Source organism: Bos javanicus, chromosome 11 (assembly GCF_032452875.1).
Source record: "Bos javanicus breed banteng chromosome 11, ARS-OSU_banteng_1.0, whole genome shotgun sequence".
NCBI lineage: Eukaryota > Metazoa > Chordata > Mammalia > Artiodactyla > Bovidae > Bos > Bos javanicus.
Window position 1 is genome coordinate 72,665,709 of NC_083878.1, and position 17,520 is coordinate 72,683,228.

The 17,520-nt window shown below is 45.3% G+C and overlaps 1 protein-coding gene across 4 annotated transcripts; it reads right to left on the bottom strand.

The window, feature by feature from the left end:
* Positions 1-5,030: 5,030 nt before the first annotated feature.
* CENPA (centromere protein A) lies at positions 5,031-17,486 on the bottom strand. Of its 4 annotated transcripts, none has more exons than XM_061433058.1 (5): positions 12,401-17,486; positions 9,355-9,464; positions 8,767-8,844; positions 8,322-8,481; positions 5,031-5,243 (listed from the first exon to the last, which is right to left on the bottom strand). In XM_061433058.1, the coding sequence occupies exons 1-4, from the start codon at positions 12,492-12,494 to the stop codon at positions 8,347-8,349; spliced, it is 417 nt and encodes a 138-aa protein (XP_061289042.1). In that variant the 5' UTR covers positions 12,495-17,486; the 3' UTR covers positions 5,031-5,243; positions 8,322-8,346. The 4 variants fall into 4 exon arrangements, with proteins under 4 accessions (XP_061289042.1, XP_061289040.1, XP_061289041.1 ...); XM_061433056.1 differs by lacking the exon at positions 5,031-5,243 and adding an exon at positions 6,276-7,498; XM_061433057.1 differs by lacking the exon at positions 5,031-5,243 and adding an exon at positions 6,276-8,076.
* Between the last annotated feature and the right edge of the window lie 34 nt (positions 17,487-17,520).

Sequence of the window (17,520 nt, forward strand, 5' to 3'; positions counted from 1 at the left end):
ATCCCCTGGTGTAGGAAATGGCAACCTGCTCCAGTATTCTTGCCTGGAATATTCCATGGACGGAGGAGCCTGGTGCACATGGGGTCACAGAGTCAGACATGACTGAGTGACTGAGCATGCACACACGCACCCAAGTGCACAGGATCCCATTCCTTCTACTGCCCATTCACTTGCATGGACCCCAGCCTTGCTGCCTTGAACAGCCCACGCCCTGGGTCTGCTGTGATGTTTCACCTCCTCTCCCCGCCACCCTCCCCAACACATCCACTGTCTGTGATGGACCCAGTGCCCACTTCCACTGTTGAACCAGCCTGTCATGCTGTGGGTGCCAGTGTAACAGTGAGACCCAGATGGTAGGTGAGGGCTGTATTCGTTTGCTGACACACAGGTACCACAGGCAGCGGCAGAGGGGTGGAGGAGGGTGATTAAACAACAACATACACTTATTTCTTCACATTTCTAGAGGCTGAAGGTCCAAGTTCAAGGTGTCAGTGGGGTTGTTTCTTCTGAGGTCTCTCTCCAGGTCTTGCGGATGGCCATCTTCTCCCTGTTTCTCCACATGGTCTTCCTTCTATATACATCTGGGTCCAAACTTCCTCTTCTTATAAGAAGTCCAGCCACACTGGATTCAGGCCCACCCCGCTGACCCTGTTCTACCTTAATTACCTCCCCAAAGAACAGGCACACTACATTTGAGGTTAGAAGTTCAGCAAAGGAATTTGGGGGAATACAATTCAGCCCATAGAGGGCCAAGGGGATATTTTAGAGGGGTCTCCAAAGTCAGAATCCTGTACCAGTGAGGGCGGGGGTAGCAGGGAGGAAGGGGGACAGAAAGGGTCCCTGACATCCTGCCACGTCTGTCGTGCCTCACTCTGGTGGTCACTGGTGCTCAGCTCTTTCTCTCCTCATAGAAAGGTGGGCCTTGAACACTCCCAAGGGCCCCAGAAGAGCTGGACTCTGCTTTTGGTTGTTTGGGGAGAGCAAAGATCCTGGGAGTGACTCAGCTGCCTGCTGTCACAATCTAATGCTGTGTCTCTCTTCTGTGTCCCTTCTGTCCCCACCGTGGCCTCCCTAGCTGGTCATTTGTCCCCATCTCTGTGGCAGGATTAAGAACCATCCCCCGCTTCATGCCTGCAAAGTCCCCTCAACTTGAGTCAGGGGAGTTTCTCCGCTTACCATCTCTGGGCTTCTGTTTCCTTGGCTGTGGAAGGGGAGGCTGGGAGGGACTCCAGGGAGAGAGCCCTGTGGGGCCCCAGGCCCATACGAGTCCTCAAAACAGGACTGTCCATCCTGTCCTGATCTGTCAGACTCCAAGAGGGAAAGAGAGGTGCTTCGTCATCAGTCCCTGTAGCTGCTCCACTTTCCTCCAACATTGGATTTTGGTGTGCCATGATCTTGGTTCCAGGGACCATCAGTTAGCATGTATGGCTTGCTGATCACCACATCTGTTTACCAGACCATCTCCTCACTGTCATTCATATATTAATGTGCCTGGTAAGTTTTAGTTGAATTGTGTTTTTCTATACTCAGTCTACCAGGTTTGTAGTTTACAGAGTATCTTTATCTATTCAACTTTTAAAATTTTGTAAAAAATTACTGGTTCAGTTGCAGCGCAGAAAGGAGCCAGGGGTAGACTGATGGTGGGCGGAGCCTGGTGGTGCTCACATGGGAGGGCAAGCAAGGGGTGAAGGCGTCACCCCTCAGCTAGGCCATGCCTCTTCCTTCAGATTGTAAGCAGCCTGGCTTTAGATGTAGATTGTGAACAGATGGGTGCATGTAAAGCTCCTTAGAGAATTGGAAAGTCCAGGTGGTCCTGGGAAGCCAGCCCCCTCTCCCCCACGATACCTCCATCCCACCTTCTCCCCCAGGAGCCCTAAGAGTGACTGACAATGGCCTGGGGTCAACAGGCTCCCCTGGGAGAGGAAGAGGTGCTCTGAGAGGGGCTTTGTCTGGAAATTCTCTTTCCTCCATGATTTACTAGCAAGACCAAATTTAAATAGCCTCCAAGCCAAGGAGCTGGAGTCTGATCTAATTGTCACGACGGTCAGTCCAGTGGTGACTTTGAACTGTCACAGGACTGCCCTCTTGCAGGAAAGCCTGTCACACTACGGAGGAGTGAGGTACGACCTATATGGGCCCCAGGAGGGGGATTGGGAAATAGTAGGAGGAAATTACTGACTTTTCTGGAGTCAGAGGTATCAAGGTGTGGAATAAGCTGCCTAGGGAATTGATGAGCTCCTCATCAGTAGAGGAGTCCAAAGAGACAACAGGGAGGTGAGGGGAGGTGGCTGTTGGAGGGAGATTCAGGCATGGGTATGTGTGTGTAAGTTCAGTTCAGTCACTCAGTCGTGTCCGACTCTGAGACCCCATGGACTACAGCATACCAGGCCTCCCTGTCCATCACCAACTCCCGGAGTCCACCCAAACTCATGTCCATCCAGTCGGTGATGCCATCCAACCATCTCACCCTCTGTTGTCCCCTTCTCCTGCCTTCAATCTTTCCCAGCGTCAGGGCTTTTCCAGTGAGTCAGTTCTTTGCATCAGGTGGCCAAAGTATTGGAGTTTCAGCTTCAGCATCAGTCCTTCCAATGAATATGCAGGTCTGATTTCCTTTAGAATGGACTGGTTGGATCTCCTTGCAGTCCAAGGGACTCTCAAGAGTCTTCTCCAACACCACAGTTCAAAAGCATCAATTCTTCTGTGCTCAGCTTTCTTTATAGTCCAACTCTCACATCCATACATGACTACTGGAAAAACCATAGCTTTGACTAGATGGACCTTTGTTGGCAAAGTAATGTCTCTGCTTTTTAATATGCTGTCTAGGTTGGTCATAACTTTTCTTCCAAGGAGCAAATGTCTTTTAATTTCATGGCTGCAGTCACTTTTGATTTTGGAGCCCCCCAAAAATAAAGTCTGTGATTTTGGAGCCCCCAAAAACAAAGACTGCCACTGTTTCCACTGTTTGCCCATCTATTTGCCATGAAGTGATGGGACCACATGCCATGAACTTAGTTTTCTGAATGTTGAGTTTTAAGGCAACTTTTTCACTCTCCTCTTTCACTTTCAAAACTGGCTGGTTATTGCCATTACTCCCAAACCTGTAAGTCTTGATTCCATGAAAGGGCTTGAAAAAAACTCATTTTATCTCAAGTGTGCTAACTAACTGCTGTCTCTTAAGCCTTGGGGTGGCATCTGGGTCCAATCTGATGGCTGTCTCCTGTTCTTTGCTGCTGTTTCTATCGAAAAGTTGCAGGTAAGTCATGCTATTATTAACAGCAGAGTTGGGGTTTCAATTCTCTAGGTGTATGAGTGAGATCTGATGAAAGGGAGGAGAGTGAGTTCTGACTCTGTGTGCGAACTGTAAACTGGGCAAACGTCAAAGTAACAAGGCTTGGAGAGACATGTGTTAGGCAAAGGGGTTTAGTATTATTTGGACTGAATGTCAATCCTTTCTCTCTACAGTCTTCATTGGCATCTGGTATCTGACCCTCTGCCTTCTACCCTGAGGACCCTGCTTCCGTTGAAGTTGATAGACCAGAGAGGGTGTCCAGAATGACTCACATGGCTAGGGTGGAGTGGGGACCGATCAGAACTTAGCAAATGCCCAGGGACAGGCACTCTGCCAATTCTCTACAGGTCACTCAGAGACTCTGAAATTCACATCTGTTTCTGTCCTGGATCAAGCTACATTTAATTTTCTCTGGGAGCCATTTCTTGGAATCTTCTACAGGTTGGGGATTTGGAACTGACTCTATATTCTCATCAAACAGTTTAGCCAATAATGAAAAGAGCTATTATCAGCTGGGATATAAACATTGAGGATGAAGTCCAATTTTTTTCCCCCATTGGGAAAACATATTACAAAATTTGAGAAAATATTTTATTGAGTATTTAGAATTACAAAACTAACATTCTTGTTGGAACATATTCCTCTACTCAAGTCCTTTTCTCATTTGTGAATCAAGATTTTGTTGTTTAGTTTTCTATATATTCTGGTATTGATCTCTTCATCAGATATGATCTGCAAATATTTTTCTCAATCTGTGTTGTCTCATTATCTCATTATATATATATATATATATATATATATATATATATATATATCCAGCCCAGTATTCTTTCCTGGAGAATCTCATGGACAGGAGCCTGGTGAGCTATAGTCCATAGAGTCAAGGAGAGTCAGACACAACTGAAGAGACTTAGCATATATGTAACAAATACTTGCTCATTCTGCCTTTTCACTATTGATTGCACACAAATCCTTAATTTTCATAGTCAAATATGTTCATTTTTTTCTTTTGCCTGTACCTTTGGTGTCATATCCAAGAAATTATTGCCAAATCCAATGTTGTGAAGTATTTGCCCTATTTTTTTTTCTTTCTTAATGTTTTTTGTCTTTAAAAAAACCCTTTTTTCCCCTGTTTTCTTCTGAGAGTTTTGTAATTGACATTCTTATATTTAAGCTTTTGGTCCATTTTGAGTCAACTTTTCTATATGGTGGTGGGTAAGGTTTCAACTTCATTCTTTGCATGGGGATATCCAGTTTTTCCAGAAACATTTGTTGGAAAACCTCTTTTCCCCATTTAATGGCCTTGGCACCCTTGTCAAAAATCATTTGACCACATATTCAAGGGTTTACTTATAGGCCCCCCATCCTATTCCATTGGTCTATCTGGTCTTTATGCCAGTAGTCATTTGGACCACTCTCCTACTGAAGACAAAGAAAAAGTTGGACAAATATATTTTTGCTCTTAAAAGCATTAAACTGCTAACAAGGTAGATTATTAGAAACTATTGATCCAAGATCAAAGAGAGGATGGAAATCTAGAGATGCGTTTAATAGCAGATTAGGCCTAACATTTTCCCGTGGGATGTAGCTGAGGAATGAGCTATGCTTTTGGTAACCTTGTGGAGTTAGGGAGACAAGGCTGAAGTACAGGCCTGCTAAGGTAAGAGTGATAAATTGACTTTGGAGGGCTGCCTGTACCTTGGGAATAAAGTGAATGAGAAGCAATTTAAAAAAAAATTAATTTCACTTGGCAGATAAATACTTTATAGAGTATTGTGATGTTTTTTCATACATCAACATGAATCAGTCACAGGTATACATGTGTCCCCCCATCCTGAATCCCACCTGCCACCACCCGAGAAGCGATTTCTACACAGCTCCTTGGCTTTGAATCTGGGTGGTTCAGAAAATCTTGGGCTGAAGGTGGTTCTGAATGTTTACTGCCTCTAGGCACCTGTAGAAAAAAAAATACCCAATCCTCTCTAGAGGAAGATACCATTCTAGGCCTCAAATTATTTCCCCATATAGATGTGTCAGGCATACAATCATGTGTAATCAACACCAAAGAGAAAAAAAAAATGAGCAAGAATCAATAGAAGCCATAAATAGAAACAGATTCATAGGGAGTCTATGAGAGTTACAGACATAGTCTGCAAAGCAACTTACTTTCTATGTTAAAGGATATAAATGTCGACATTTTCGACAAGGAGCTAGAAATTATAAAAAGGGACATGACAATTTTGAGAAGAATCAAAAAATTCTAGAACTAGGATTTCCCTGGTGGTACAGTGGATAAGAATTCGCCTGCCAATGCAGGCGACATGGGTTCAGCCTCTGCTCTGGGGAGAGCCCATCCCACATGCCACAGAGCAACTAAGCCTGTGCGTCACAACTACTGAAGCCCGTGGGCCTAAAGCCTGTGCTCTGCAACAAGAGAAGCCACCGAAATGAGAAGCCTGAGCACTGCAATGAAGAGAGTTCTTGGATATTAAAAAATGTGAAAGCATAAATAAAAACCTCACTGGAAAGGTTAGAAAATGATGTTGGTGAAATCACCCAGAAAGTAGGGAAAACAAAAAACGAAACTCCAACAACATCAGCTATGTAAGAGCTCAAAGTTGATAGTAAATTGTAACATCAGATTCTCAGGTTATTGTATGATTACTATACATGTTACTCTGTGGTGCTGAGCACACATCCTGCCTGGCATTTGAATGTGACATGTGACCATGTGTTGCAGTGGGGTCCTGGTTAGTACAATTTTAGGAGAGCAGAGAAGTGTCAATTTTAAGAAAATTAGAGGAAGAGTATAATCCTGATGGAGAAGGAAATGGCAACCCACTCCAGTATTCTTGCCTAGAGAATCCTGTGGACAGCAGAGCCTGGTGGGCTGCTGTCTATGGGGTCGCACAGAGTTGGACATGACTGAAGCGACTTTGCATGCATGCATGTATAATCTTCTGATTAATAACACCCTGACAAGAACTTTAAATGTATTCATAGATAAGCTTTATTTCAATGTTTACATAAAAATGAGTTGATGTCGAACAGGAAAAGGTTTTTACAAAGGGTTAAAATTTATCAAACAACAGAACTTGGTCCTTCCCTTTAGTTTGAATTCAGTTGGCTGATGCATCGTTATTAGTATCCACCCTCACTAATCATTTTCATCACACACAGTATCTAAACGTCTTCAGGTGGCACTTCCTATTTCCCTGGAAGTCTCTTAAACTGCTTTCAGTTACAAGAGAAGGGCAAGGATTTTATTGGCTCATACTCTACTCCACTGGAGGCAAAGATACATCCCTCAATTCTCTTGTTTAAATTGTGGTTGTTGGCAAAGGGTCCAAATGAAGAATTTAATGCTAACACACAAAGAACATAGTATAATCTATGTATAACAGTAACTTTGCTTCAAATTTTTTTCATTAAGAATAATTTTTATTCTCTTTCCACAAGGAAGTTATAAAAATACCTGTAAAAACATTGAAAAGGCTCTTTAAAATCCTGGAATGAAAAATTCTGAAGTATAAATTATGATACATTGTCTATGATTTGCAAATAAAGAATAAAATAAATTCTACAAGTTGGAATTTCTGAATGATTTTGGCAGGAATTTACCAGAAGGAGCCAGAACATCAAACCTTAACAATTTTCTATTTTCATCCCAATTGAGTTTTTGAAAAGCTGTATAATCTGTTGACAGGTACAGTCCACATACAAACTTGCTTCTGCCGTTAATGATGAAGTCAATCTGAAGACAGAGATTTGTACGCTGGATGCACCAGGCTCTTCCATGCAACTGACTGGTTTTCTCTTATTTTCCATCATGTTTTAAATAAAAGTAAATATATATATATGGTAAAAAAATTTAAATGGTACAAGAAGATTTAAAATAATCAGTAAATATCCTTTTTGCCTATAACCTAGAAAGTCTGATGTCTTCCAAATCATCAGTCACATGAATAATTTGCAAAGTGAAGTCAACCTTAGAGTCTCTTCATCTGAAAATTATTCTCGGGATTTCTGAAATGTGTTGATTCTCTCATATATTGCCTCTGTTACAGAGGAAAGCCATGCAGTCTTCTTCTAAAAAACAACTAACTACAAAAACAACTCGCACGCTCTGCTTTGAGAGAGCAAGTCCAGGCAACACCTTGTACTCCATGGATCTGGTCCTGGCTACAGGCAGAAGCTCTGGTATCAACCCTGAAATTCAGGAATCATATTAACTAACAAGGCATTTTCAAAAATAAGAACTTTCTTTCAATCAAAACAAGGTCATCATATATACACTATCATGTGTGAATGATAACTAGCTAGGGAGAAGCTGCTATATAACATTCGGAGTCCAGCCTGGCGCTCTGTGATGACCTAGAGGAGAGGGAGGCTCAAGAGGGAGGGGATACTATATAATTATGGCTGATTCGTGTTGTTATACCAGAGAAACCAACACAACATTGTAAAGCCATTACTTTCCAATTAAAAAATCAAACCCAAAAGAATCCCACAAGGTCATCTAGTCCTTGAAAAACAGAGAGGATGAACTCTGTCAGATTCAGTTTATCTGGTCATTATTTAATTGAAAAATAAGCGTGTGTTAGTTGCTCAGTCGTGTCTGACTCTTTGTGACTCCATGAACTGTAGACCTCCAGGCTTCTCTGTCTATGGAGTTCTCCAAGCAAGAATACTGGAGTGGATTGCCATTCCTTTCTCCAGAGGATCTTCCTGACCCAGGGATTGAACCCAGAACTCCTATATGGCTGGCAGAGTCTTTGCCATTTGAGCTACAGGGAAGTCAAAATTAAAACTGAAAAATAAATTTGTACAAAAGGACACGAGCCGCAGAATCCCAAACATTCAAGTTAAAACTAGGTCAAAGCTTTCCTAGAGAACAAAGGGGAGGCAAGGCAGCAAAGGAGTCAGGATGGAGAAAGAAGCTTCTTTCAGAGAAATTCCCGCCCTGGCGGTGGGCAGTTGAGTGCTCTCCCCGCAAGGTCTGCTCACTCTCTGGTGAGCAGGAAATGCTTACAGAGACTTGGGCGGGTGGCCAGAGCTCAGCCAAGCCCTTCCTGAATGCCTCGGATCCTCCGGGCCAGCTGCACATCCTTCGGGAAGAGCGTGACGCGGCCGGCGTGTAAGGAGAGGAGATAGGCATCCTCAAAGAGATGAACTAGAAATGCTTCTGCCGCCTGTGGACACAAAGAGAATCAGAAAGACTGACAATGACCAGGGGATGTGGGCTGCTTTTTGCTGAGGGACCTGCTAAAAACTCAGCCTCTAAGGGCTCAAAAGACTACAGGAAAGATTGTTTACAGCACGAGACTGAACTTTGCCACGGAATTCCACTACTACCAGACCAGAATCCAGCCTCCAGACTTGGGGTGTTCCGTTGCTCTTTTCAAGGAGCTGATATTCAGCCTCATCCTTCTCCCATTCTCACCCCTCACCCAACTGGCCCCTGGCCCCTTTCTTACCTCTTGTAGGGCCAACAGGGCCTGGGCTTGCCAATTGAAGTCCACACCACGAGTGAATTGAACACATATTTCTCTTGCCTGTGAAAGAGCGGGGATGGGGAGCAAAGGGAAGAGTAGAGAGGAAAAGGAGACTCAAAGAAGACAGACTCTCTCCATGAGCCTCCATGAATCTTCACTTCTGTTCTTCCTTCCTGGTGCTTAACCTTGGGACCTAACTAGTAGCTAACACCTAACTAGGTGTCAACTCCAGGGAGGTTAGAGATGGGCACATCTATCCTGGTCATGGTGTGGGGGGAGGAGGAGACAATCTGTTAGGGCAGGAGAAGGGATGAGAGGGTGGTTGGATGACAGAGTTCCTTTTACAAAATCAAAGAGCAGTTTCAAAGGTGGTGGGGGTTAGAAACGAACTCTATAAAGAATGAGAAGTTGCCCTCGGCAGGATCCAGTTTTCAGGAGATGAAGTGTCCCTGATCAGATTATAGAAGAGGTCCCTTGCCGTTTGGGCAAGAGATGACAGGGCCCCAACACCCGGGAAATTTAAACAAAGGAGGCTGCACAGGGGTTGGCGGGAGGCTCCCTGGAGCTCACCAGGCGGCAGAAGGGGCTCTTTCTTAACAGCAGGTGTGTGGTCTTCTGAAGAGTTCGGATCTCCTTCAGGACTGTATGTCTCCGGCGAGCAAGTGGACGGGAGGACGTGCCTGAGAAAAAGAGTAGAGTCATAGAGTAAAAGGCAGTGGAAAATAGGTGGTGTGCTGCAACCTGGCCATCAAACTGCCAAATGTGCATGCTCGGTCGTGTCCGACAGTGCAACCCCCTGGACTGTAGCCCATCAGGCTCCTCTGTCCATGGGATTCTCCAGGCAAGAATACAGCAGTGGGTTGCCACGCCCTCCTCCAGGGGGATCTTCCCAACTCAGGGATCGAACCCCTGTCTCTTGCGTCTCCTGCATTAGCAGGCAGATTCTTTACCACTAGCGCTACCCAGGAAGCCAAATAGTAGACTGTAGATAACAGGCTCTCCAAAGCAGGGATTTTTGTCTGTTGTAGTCACTGTGGTAATCTTCAGCAACTGGAGAACAGTGGATCAGTGCTACATAAATATTTGTTAAATGAATGAATAAATGATCCTTTCAGGGTCCTACTGACCCTCAGTGATGATCCTTTGAGGGTCTTAATTTAAATGCTAACTCTTTCACGCATTACCTTAATCCTAATGTAATGGGAAGCCATGGAAGAGCTTTAAGCAGGACGGAGAGACGATACACTTTTATTTAAAGATCACTCCTGCTCCTTTGTAAGGAAAGTACTGAAAAGGGACAAGAGTGGAAGTCATGTCATAGCCAGCTTAGGGTGGGGGCTTCGATGAGGCTTGTGGGAGTAGAAAAGCAAACAAGTGGCATGATTAGGACGTGATGTGGCGGTAGAAGTACCTGAACTTACATTTGGATTGGATGGACATGGGGCACAGGATGAAAAATCTCTTCCAGGTTTTTGGCTGTGGGAGGTTGTGCCATTTACTGAAATGGGGGAAACTGAGGATGAAGAGGCAGGAGGAGAGTAACCAAAAGTCTGCTTTAAGATATGTTTGGTGAAGAACTGACTGGTTGGAAAAAACCCTGATGCTGGGAAAGATTGAAGGCCAGAGGAGAAGGGGATGACAGAGGATGAGATGGTTGGATGGCATCACCAACTCTATAGACATGAGTTTAAGCAAGCTCCAGGAGTTGGTGATGGACAGGGAAGCCTGGTGTGCTGCAGTCCATGGGGTTGCAAAGCGTCGGACACAACTGAGCTACTGAACTGAACTAGTGTGACATACCCCAAAGTCACACTAATTGGACATAGGTATGTGGAGTCAGAGGTGAGACCCAGGCTGGAGATAAACATGTGAGAGCTGTCAGAGTGGAGTCCTACTGGAGTCAAAAGGAGGGATGAACCCCCTGGGGAAGGGAAAGAAAGAAAAAGGAGACCACGGAAGTCCAACATCAACTTGCTCAAGAGATGGCATAGGCACTAACCACTGAGCAGAAATTACAGAGTGTATGTACCACGGAGTCAGGGGGATGGAGGGTTTGAGGAAGAAATGGCCCACTGTGTCGAATGCTTCTGAAAGACAGGGTAAGAGAAGGACACAGGCATGTCTAATAAAGTTGGCAACACAAAAGTAGTTGGTGACCTTGACAGGAGTAGTTCAAAGGCACTAGACACAGGGGTAATGGTTTTGAGGAGTCAGATTGGAATGAGTTGAAGGGTCACTGGGAAGAGGGGAAAACAGACCCATGGCGACACTAGTCTCAGGGCCTGCGTAACAATAAAATAAGAAAGAAAATGTATAAAAATGAAAAAACAATTCAAAAGTCATTATTTGTACATAATATAATAGCTCACTTGAAAATTTCAATTAAAGCAACTGAAAGACTATTAGGATTCACAAGAGAATTCAGCAAGTTCACTAGCTGCAAAGGTTATTTATGTTTGCTGCTGCTAAGTCGCTTCAGTCGTGTCCAACTCTGTGCGACCCCATAGACGGCAGCCCACCAGGCTCCCCCATCCCTGGGATTCTCCAGGCAAGAATACTAGAGTGGGATGCCATTTCCTTCTCCAATGCATGATAGTGAAAAGTGAAAGAGAAGTCGCTCAGTCGTGTCCGACTCTTAGTGACCCCAAGGACTGCAGCCCACCAGGCTCCTCCATCCATGGGATTTTCCAGGCAAGAGTACTGGAGTGGGGTGCCATTGCCTTCTTAGGAAAGAAAAAAATTCTATGCACTATAGCAACATCTACAAAAAACCGATAATACTTTCTTCTCCCTGCTCTTAGCTATGGAGCAGGAGACAAGTAAAGAGGTTGCTGATGGTTAGGTCTCCCATCCACCAGACCACAGCCCAGAAACTGAGGACCACAGACCAGTCTTCTTTCCAGGCACATACCTCTGGAAGAGGACAAGGTGAGAGAACAGGTTGAGTTACGGCACTCTGGTTAAGGCCCAACACAGCTACTCACTGAAGGAAAAAAAAAATCAAATCACCCCCCCCCCTCCCCGGAATACCTAAACAGGCACCTTCTAAAAGTAAAACTGTTGTTGTCACAAAACTTTTGTGAAGTTGTCACCAAAAGTAGCCAATAATTTTTGCGACTGAAAAAAGCACAAACACTGATTTAAAAAAATCCCTGTGGGATTTTTCACCCAGTCTGTCCCGCAGACTGGATGACCTTGCTCAAGTTAGCAGGTCTGTCTGAGCCTGTTGTTCCATTTGTAAAATGGGCACAATATAAAGTTGAGTAACTTCGTATAAAGAGTTTAACATAATGCCTAGTGGTAAGCAGTCAATCCACGCTGTTAGAATCATCAAGAATGTCTAAGCCAGTCCTTTCTCTTCCTCGAAACTGCTTTCCTCAGTCCCGGAGCCCTCCGGGTTTTGGACCTTGCTTCCGTACCGATGCTGGACAGAAGTGCTTTGCCTCCTGTAGAAGAAGGCCAATGGACCGGGATTGGGAGAATGGGCTCGATCCCAGATCAGCAAGAAGCCTCAGCTTTTCGTCTGTGAAATGAGCACGCGGACTGGGTCCGTACCCACCTCACAGACAGGCTGCAGGCAGACCGGCTCGGAGGAAAAGGGATCGTGGCGGGTTACCTAAGGACGGGGCCGGCCGGGGGGCGGCGGGAGCCGGGCTCGCGGGGCGCCTCCTTGGTGTTTCGGGCTTGCGTTTCTGGCGGCGGGGGCCCATGGCGGGCGCGCAGGGCTGGAGCCCTGCGGCTCCTTCTAGATCTTCTGGGTCCGGGGGCAGAGGCTGGGAGGGCCGGGCGCCTGGGTGCTATTGGAATTGCCCACACCGCCGCCAGTTCAGTGGCGGCGTTTTTTAAAAACCGAATCCAGCGACTCCCAGTGGCTGTCTCGGAAAGCTCCTAGCAAAGAGCGACTGCGGGGAGGACCAATGAGAGCACAGGCCCGAGGGGCCAACGGCGGTGGTGATAGGAGGAGACTGCAGGGACGAGGCGGATTGACGGTAGGAACCAGCCAATAGAGACTTGAAGAAGAGAAAGGAGGCGGGAACTACTCCGGCCCTCCGCTCGCTTGGAGAGGCCCGCATGCTTGATGGATTAGACCCAAGTAGTCCTGTGGCTTTTGGTCGGAAAAAGAAAGCTCCATTCTAACCATGTAGACGGTACGTGTGTGGAACGCATTTCTCTAGACGAATCACTTTGCACAAATATTTTACGTTTTGCTGTATTAATCCTAAATTTGCTTTTAAAGATTCGGAGACAGGCCCAAGGAGAATGTGACTATTCTGTGCCTCGCCTGAGACTAGGGTCACCCCGAACACCCCACGAATGCGACTCAGAAATGAGCGTTAAGAAAAAAAAGAAAAAAGAAAGAAATGAGCGTTAACTCAGTTCGGTTGCTCCGTCATGTCCGACTCTCTGCGACCCCATGGACTGCAGCACGCCAGTCTTCCCTGTCCATCACCAACTCCCGAACCTTGCTCAAACTCATGTCCATTAAGTCGGTGATGCCATCCAACTATCTCATCCTGAACGCTATTAATGATTAGGGTCGTGGGATAGCCAGGATGGGGACTCTGACGATGAGATCAAGCAGGGCAGGCCTCAGCTCTTTTCTTGGATCACATGCTCCAGCTTTTCAATAGAATCATCCCAAGGGAAACGATCCTTCCCTTTCTGTTGGGAGATAATATGCTTGAGGGCAAATGTAGAAGTAGATAGTTAGAATAAAGGGGGTTTTATGCTTTTTTTGTTTATTTTACATTTTCTAGATGTTCTATAGTAACCTGTAATCAGGAAGAATGTTACAAAATCAGTGATTTTAGAGAACCCTTATTCACTGCTGGTTGGTGGGGATGCACATTGGTGCAGTCACAGTTGAAAACAGTATGGCGGTGGATCAAAAAATTAAACATAGAATGACCATATGACCTGGCAATTCCACTTCTGCATATATATTCCAAAAAAGAGCAGAGGCTTGAACAGGTATCTGTACAATAAGGCTCATAGCAGTGTTATTCACAATAGCCAAAAATGTCTAAGTGAATGAATAAATAAAATGTGGTATACACATACAATGGAATATTATTCAGCCTTACCAAAGCAAGGAAATTTGTATACATATTACAACATGGATGAATCTTGAAGGCATTATGTTAAACGAAATAAACCAGACACAAAAGGACCAATATTGTATGATGCCACATATATGAGAAGCCTAGAACAGTCAAATTCATAGAGACAGAAAGGTAGGTTGGTGGTTGCTAGGGGCTGGGAGAAGGGAGGAAAGGAGAATTATTGTTTAATGGGCACAGAGTTGTCGTTTGGTAAAATGAAAAAGTTCTGCAGATGAATGATGGGTGAGGGCTGCACAGCAAATGTAAGTGTACTTAATGCCACTGAACTCCACTCTTAACTAATGGTCAATGTGGTAAGTTTTATGTTGTGTATATTTTACCACAATAAGAAAGAAAGGAAGGAGAAAAAGAAAGGAAGGATATGGGAGGAGGGGAAGGAAAGGGTAGGGGAGGCGGGGAAGGAAAGGAATGTTTGGTTGAACCCACTGAGATATAGTCGAATGACAGAAGGCTGGTTGTTATTCAGTGACACAGAGGCACAAAGTCCTACTATACTAGTCCTCAAGACCTGTTAGTCAGACAAAGCAAATCTTCACTCATTTTGCTTTAGACCTCGAGTGCCTTCTTTGCCTTATTAGAAGTAAGTAGAAAATAAGGTGGGTTTCCAGGTGGCTCAGTGGTAAAGAAACTGCCTGCCAGTGCAGAAGATGCAGGAGACACAGATTTGATCTCTGGGTCTAGATGATCTCCTGGAGTAGGAAATGGCAACCCCCTCCAGTATTCTTACCTGGAAAATACCATGGACTGAGGAGCTGAGCGGGCTGCTGTCCGTAGGGTTGCAAAGAGTTGAATACACTTGAGCGACTGAGCACAAATGTTAGCACAACATTGCATCCCTAGTAGTTACTGAGCGACTGAGTAACAACAGAAATAAGGTAGAAAATAGGTAAGTAAGTAGTTAATCACACTAGGGGATTTTAAGTAGAACATGGGAGACCCCTGTAAGTTAATGATTACTCAAAAGAGCAGGTTTACTTAACCACAAGACCAAGCAGTGCTTTCTTAGCAAAACTGCCAAACAATTAAGCACTGGTGGCAGGAGACCCACATACTGCTCAGTGAGCTCAGCAAGTTAATGATCCCTAGGATATGCTCTCTGCACACATGAAAAACAATAATTTGTAAACTGCACTTGACCATGGAGAGACATGAAAAGTATGAAAGACAAACAAGTTACCTAATTGTGAAGGGACCCATCTAGCATCAAAGTCAGGATCAGAATGGACACCAGGACCATCATCTTCAGAGGATTTGGCACTTCTGGGAGAATGGGAGGCTGGCCCAAGGACAAGAATTCTGATTTCTGGAGAGGTCAGGGCCAGTCCTTGTATATATGTGGGTCTGGGGCTGGCATCTGGCCAGGCATCACCCTTTTTGAATGGCAGTGGGTGACTGAATTATGAGTGAACTCCGTGCCCAAATGGGCTCCTTTTCTTTGGGTATTAAGATAGACCATGAGCCCCAGGTAGTGGGTAAAGCCCCAAGTGGGTAAAGAACCCACCTGCCACTGTGGGTTAGACTCAAGAGACATGGGTTTGATCCCAGGGTCAGCAAGATCCTCTGAAGGAGAGCATGGCAATCTACTATAGTATTCTTGCCTGGCAAAACCCATGGACAGAGGAGCTTGGTGGGCTACAGTCCATGGGGTCACACAGAGTCAGACATGACTGAAGCAACTTAGCATGTATGCATGAGCCCCAACCAGAGTCCCTGGTGCCCCTTGCTGGTCAGCACGGAAGAATCTCTGGATCATCAGTAGGAACAAAGACCATAGATTCCTGGAGATGCCTGTGAATATATCTGGTTCACTTCCTTTATCTGTGGGACAAGGAGACTGATGCCTGGAGAGGAAGGGGCTTCTCAGGCCACTAATTAGAGCCAGATCTGCAACTCTGGATTCACAGTCAAGAACTCTACTCACTGCATCAAGAGGCAATGGAACCCAAGTCTTTACCTTAGAATGAGGAACAGAACCTGAGAATAATATTCTGCATCGAATTTTGGTGGCCCTTTCCTCCTCTGACATTTATTTTGTAAATAAAAGCAAACAAAACACTATTTTGTACTGATGACTTCTGATTTTGTGATGCCCATGGTGATTTCCCCCTTGGCTGTTTCAGAATTTGGGTGAGAGTTCCTGCCTACCTTGAAATGGTAACAACTAACTCTCAACAACAGGCAGACTAGGTTGATGTGGGTCTATGGACTTTAAGGCAGTATCTCCTTGAGTTGGCTGGCTGGAGCTGTGCTTGGGGATGCTCAGTGGGTCCACTGGTGATGGGGGGTGGGCTGAAGCCTGGTCCAGGAGACATAGTCTTTGGTGACAGCTTACACAATAGACCATCCAACAGCCAAGGGCTCAAAAATATAAGTCTACTCTTTGAATGTCTCCGATCTTCATCCTCTCCACCATTTCTCTAGTTTGAAAGTGTTGCCACTCGTGTCCTACTCTTTGAGGTCCCATGGACTGTAGCCCGCCAGGCTCCTCTGTCCGTGGGATTCTCCAGGCAAGAATGCTGGAGTGGGTCACCATGCCCTCCTCCAGAGGATCTTCCTGATCCAGGTATCAAACTCAGGTCTCCTGCATTGCAGGTCGATTTTTCACCATCTGAGTTACCAGGTAAGCCCTTCTATAGTTTAGACCCTAATTAACCAGTGGTTTTTTTGTTGTTTCATTTTTTGGCTGCACCACATGGCATGTGGGACACTTGTTCCCTGGTTAGGGATTGGATTCGATATCCCCTGCATTGGAAGCATGGCGTCTGGACCACCAGGGAAGTCCCCAATGGGCGTTTTACCAGTCTTTGCCTTTAGTACCTCCTGACGCTAGTCAAACCTGTCTCCATATAACAACCAGGTGATCTTTCCAAACAATTTGGGTTTCATCACTCCTTTGGCACCCTGCTATCCTAGGATGGAGTTCTAGTGGCTCAGCAAAGCCTAAAGGTACAGCACTACCCAGGGGCCTGTGCCACTCTCTGGCCTTGTCTCTTGCCACTCTCTGTGTTGTACTCATGGCCAGCAAACCAAGCTACTCACCTGCAGCTCTTGAATTCATCATCTGGTTACACACTTAACACACTTCTGTGCTTTCACCAGCTGTTCCTTGCTCCTAGAATGACTTTCCTCTTCCTCTCCTCCCAGCCTGGAAGACACCTGCTCATTCTGCGACACAGGTTCCAAAGGAGCTGACAGCTCTGAGCGCTGAGCCGCTCTCCCTGGCCCCACCGCCCCCGCCCTCAAAGGCTTTTCACTAGGAAACATTGTGCTGGGCTCCAGCTCCTTCCTTACACATCTGACTCTCTGGTTTTCTCTGACGGATCCAGTTCTTAGAGCACATCAGTTCTCAATCAAAGTTTGAATTACGGGATAGAAATCCTATATGTGTGTGTGTGTATATATATATATATATATAGAGAGAGAGAGAGAGAGACAAGACAGATGTAGAAAACAAACTTATGGTTACTAGGGGGGATAGGGAAGGGAGAGATAAATTGGGAGGTTGGGATTGACATATACACACTACCATATATAAAACAGATAACTAATAAGGACCTACTGTACGGCACAGTGAACTCTACTCAATACTCTGTAGTGACCTATAAGAAAAGGC

Coding starts and splice junctions, on each gene's coding strand:
- CENPA (XM_061433058.1), bottom strand. CDS start 12,494: ATGGGCCCCCGCCGCCAGAAACGCAAGCCCGAAACACCAAGGAGGCGC. Junction 8,845..9,354: donor AGAGCCCCTTCTGCCGCCTG/GTGAGCTCCAGG, acceptor GCTCTTTCACAG/GCAAGAGAAATATGTGTTCA. Junction 8,482..8,766: donor CCCTGTTGGCCCTACAAGAG/GTAAGAAAGGGG, acceptor TTGTGTCCACAG/GCGGCAGAAGCATTTCTAGT.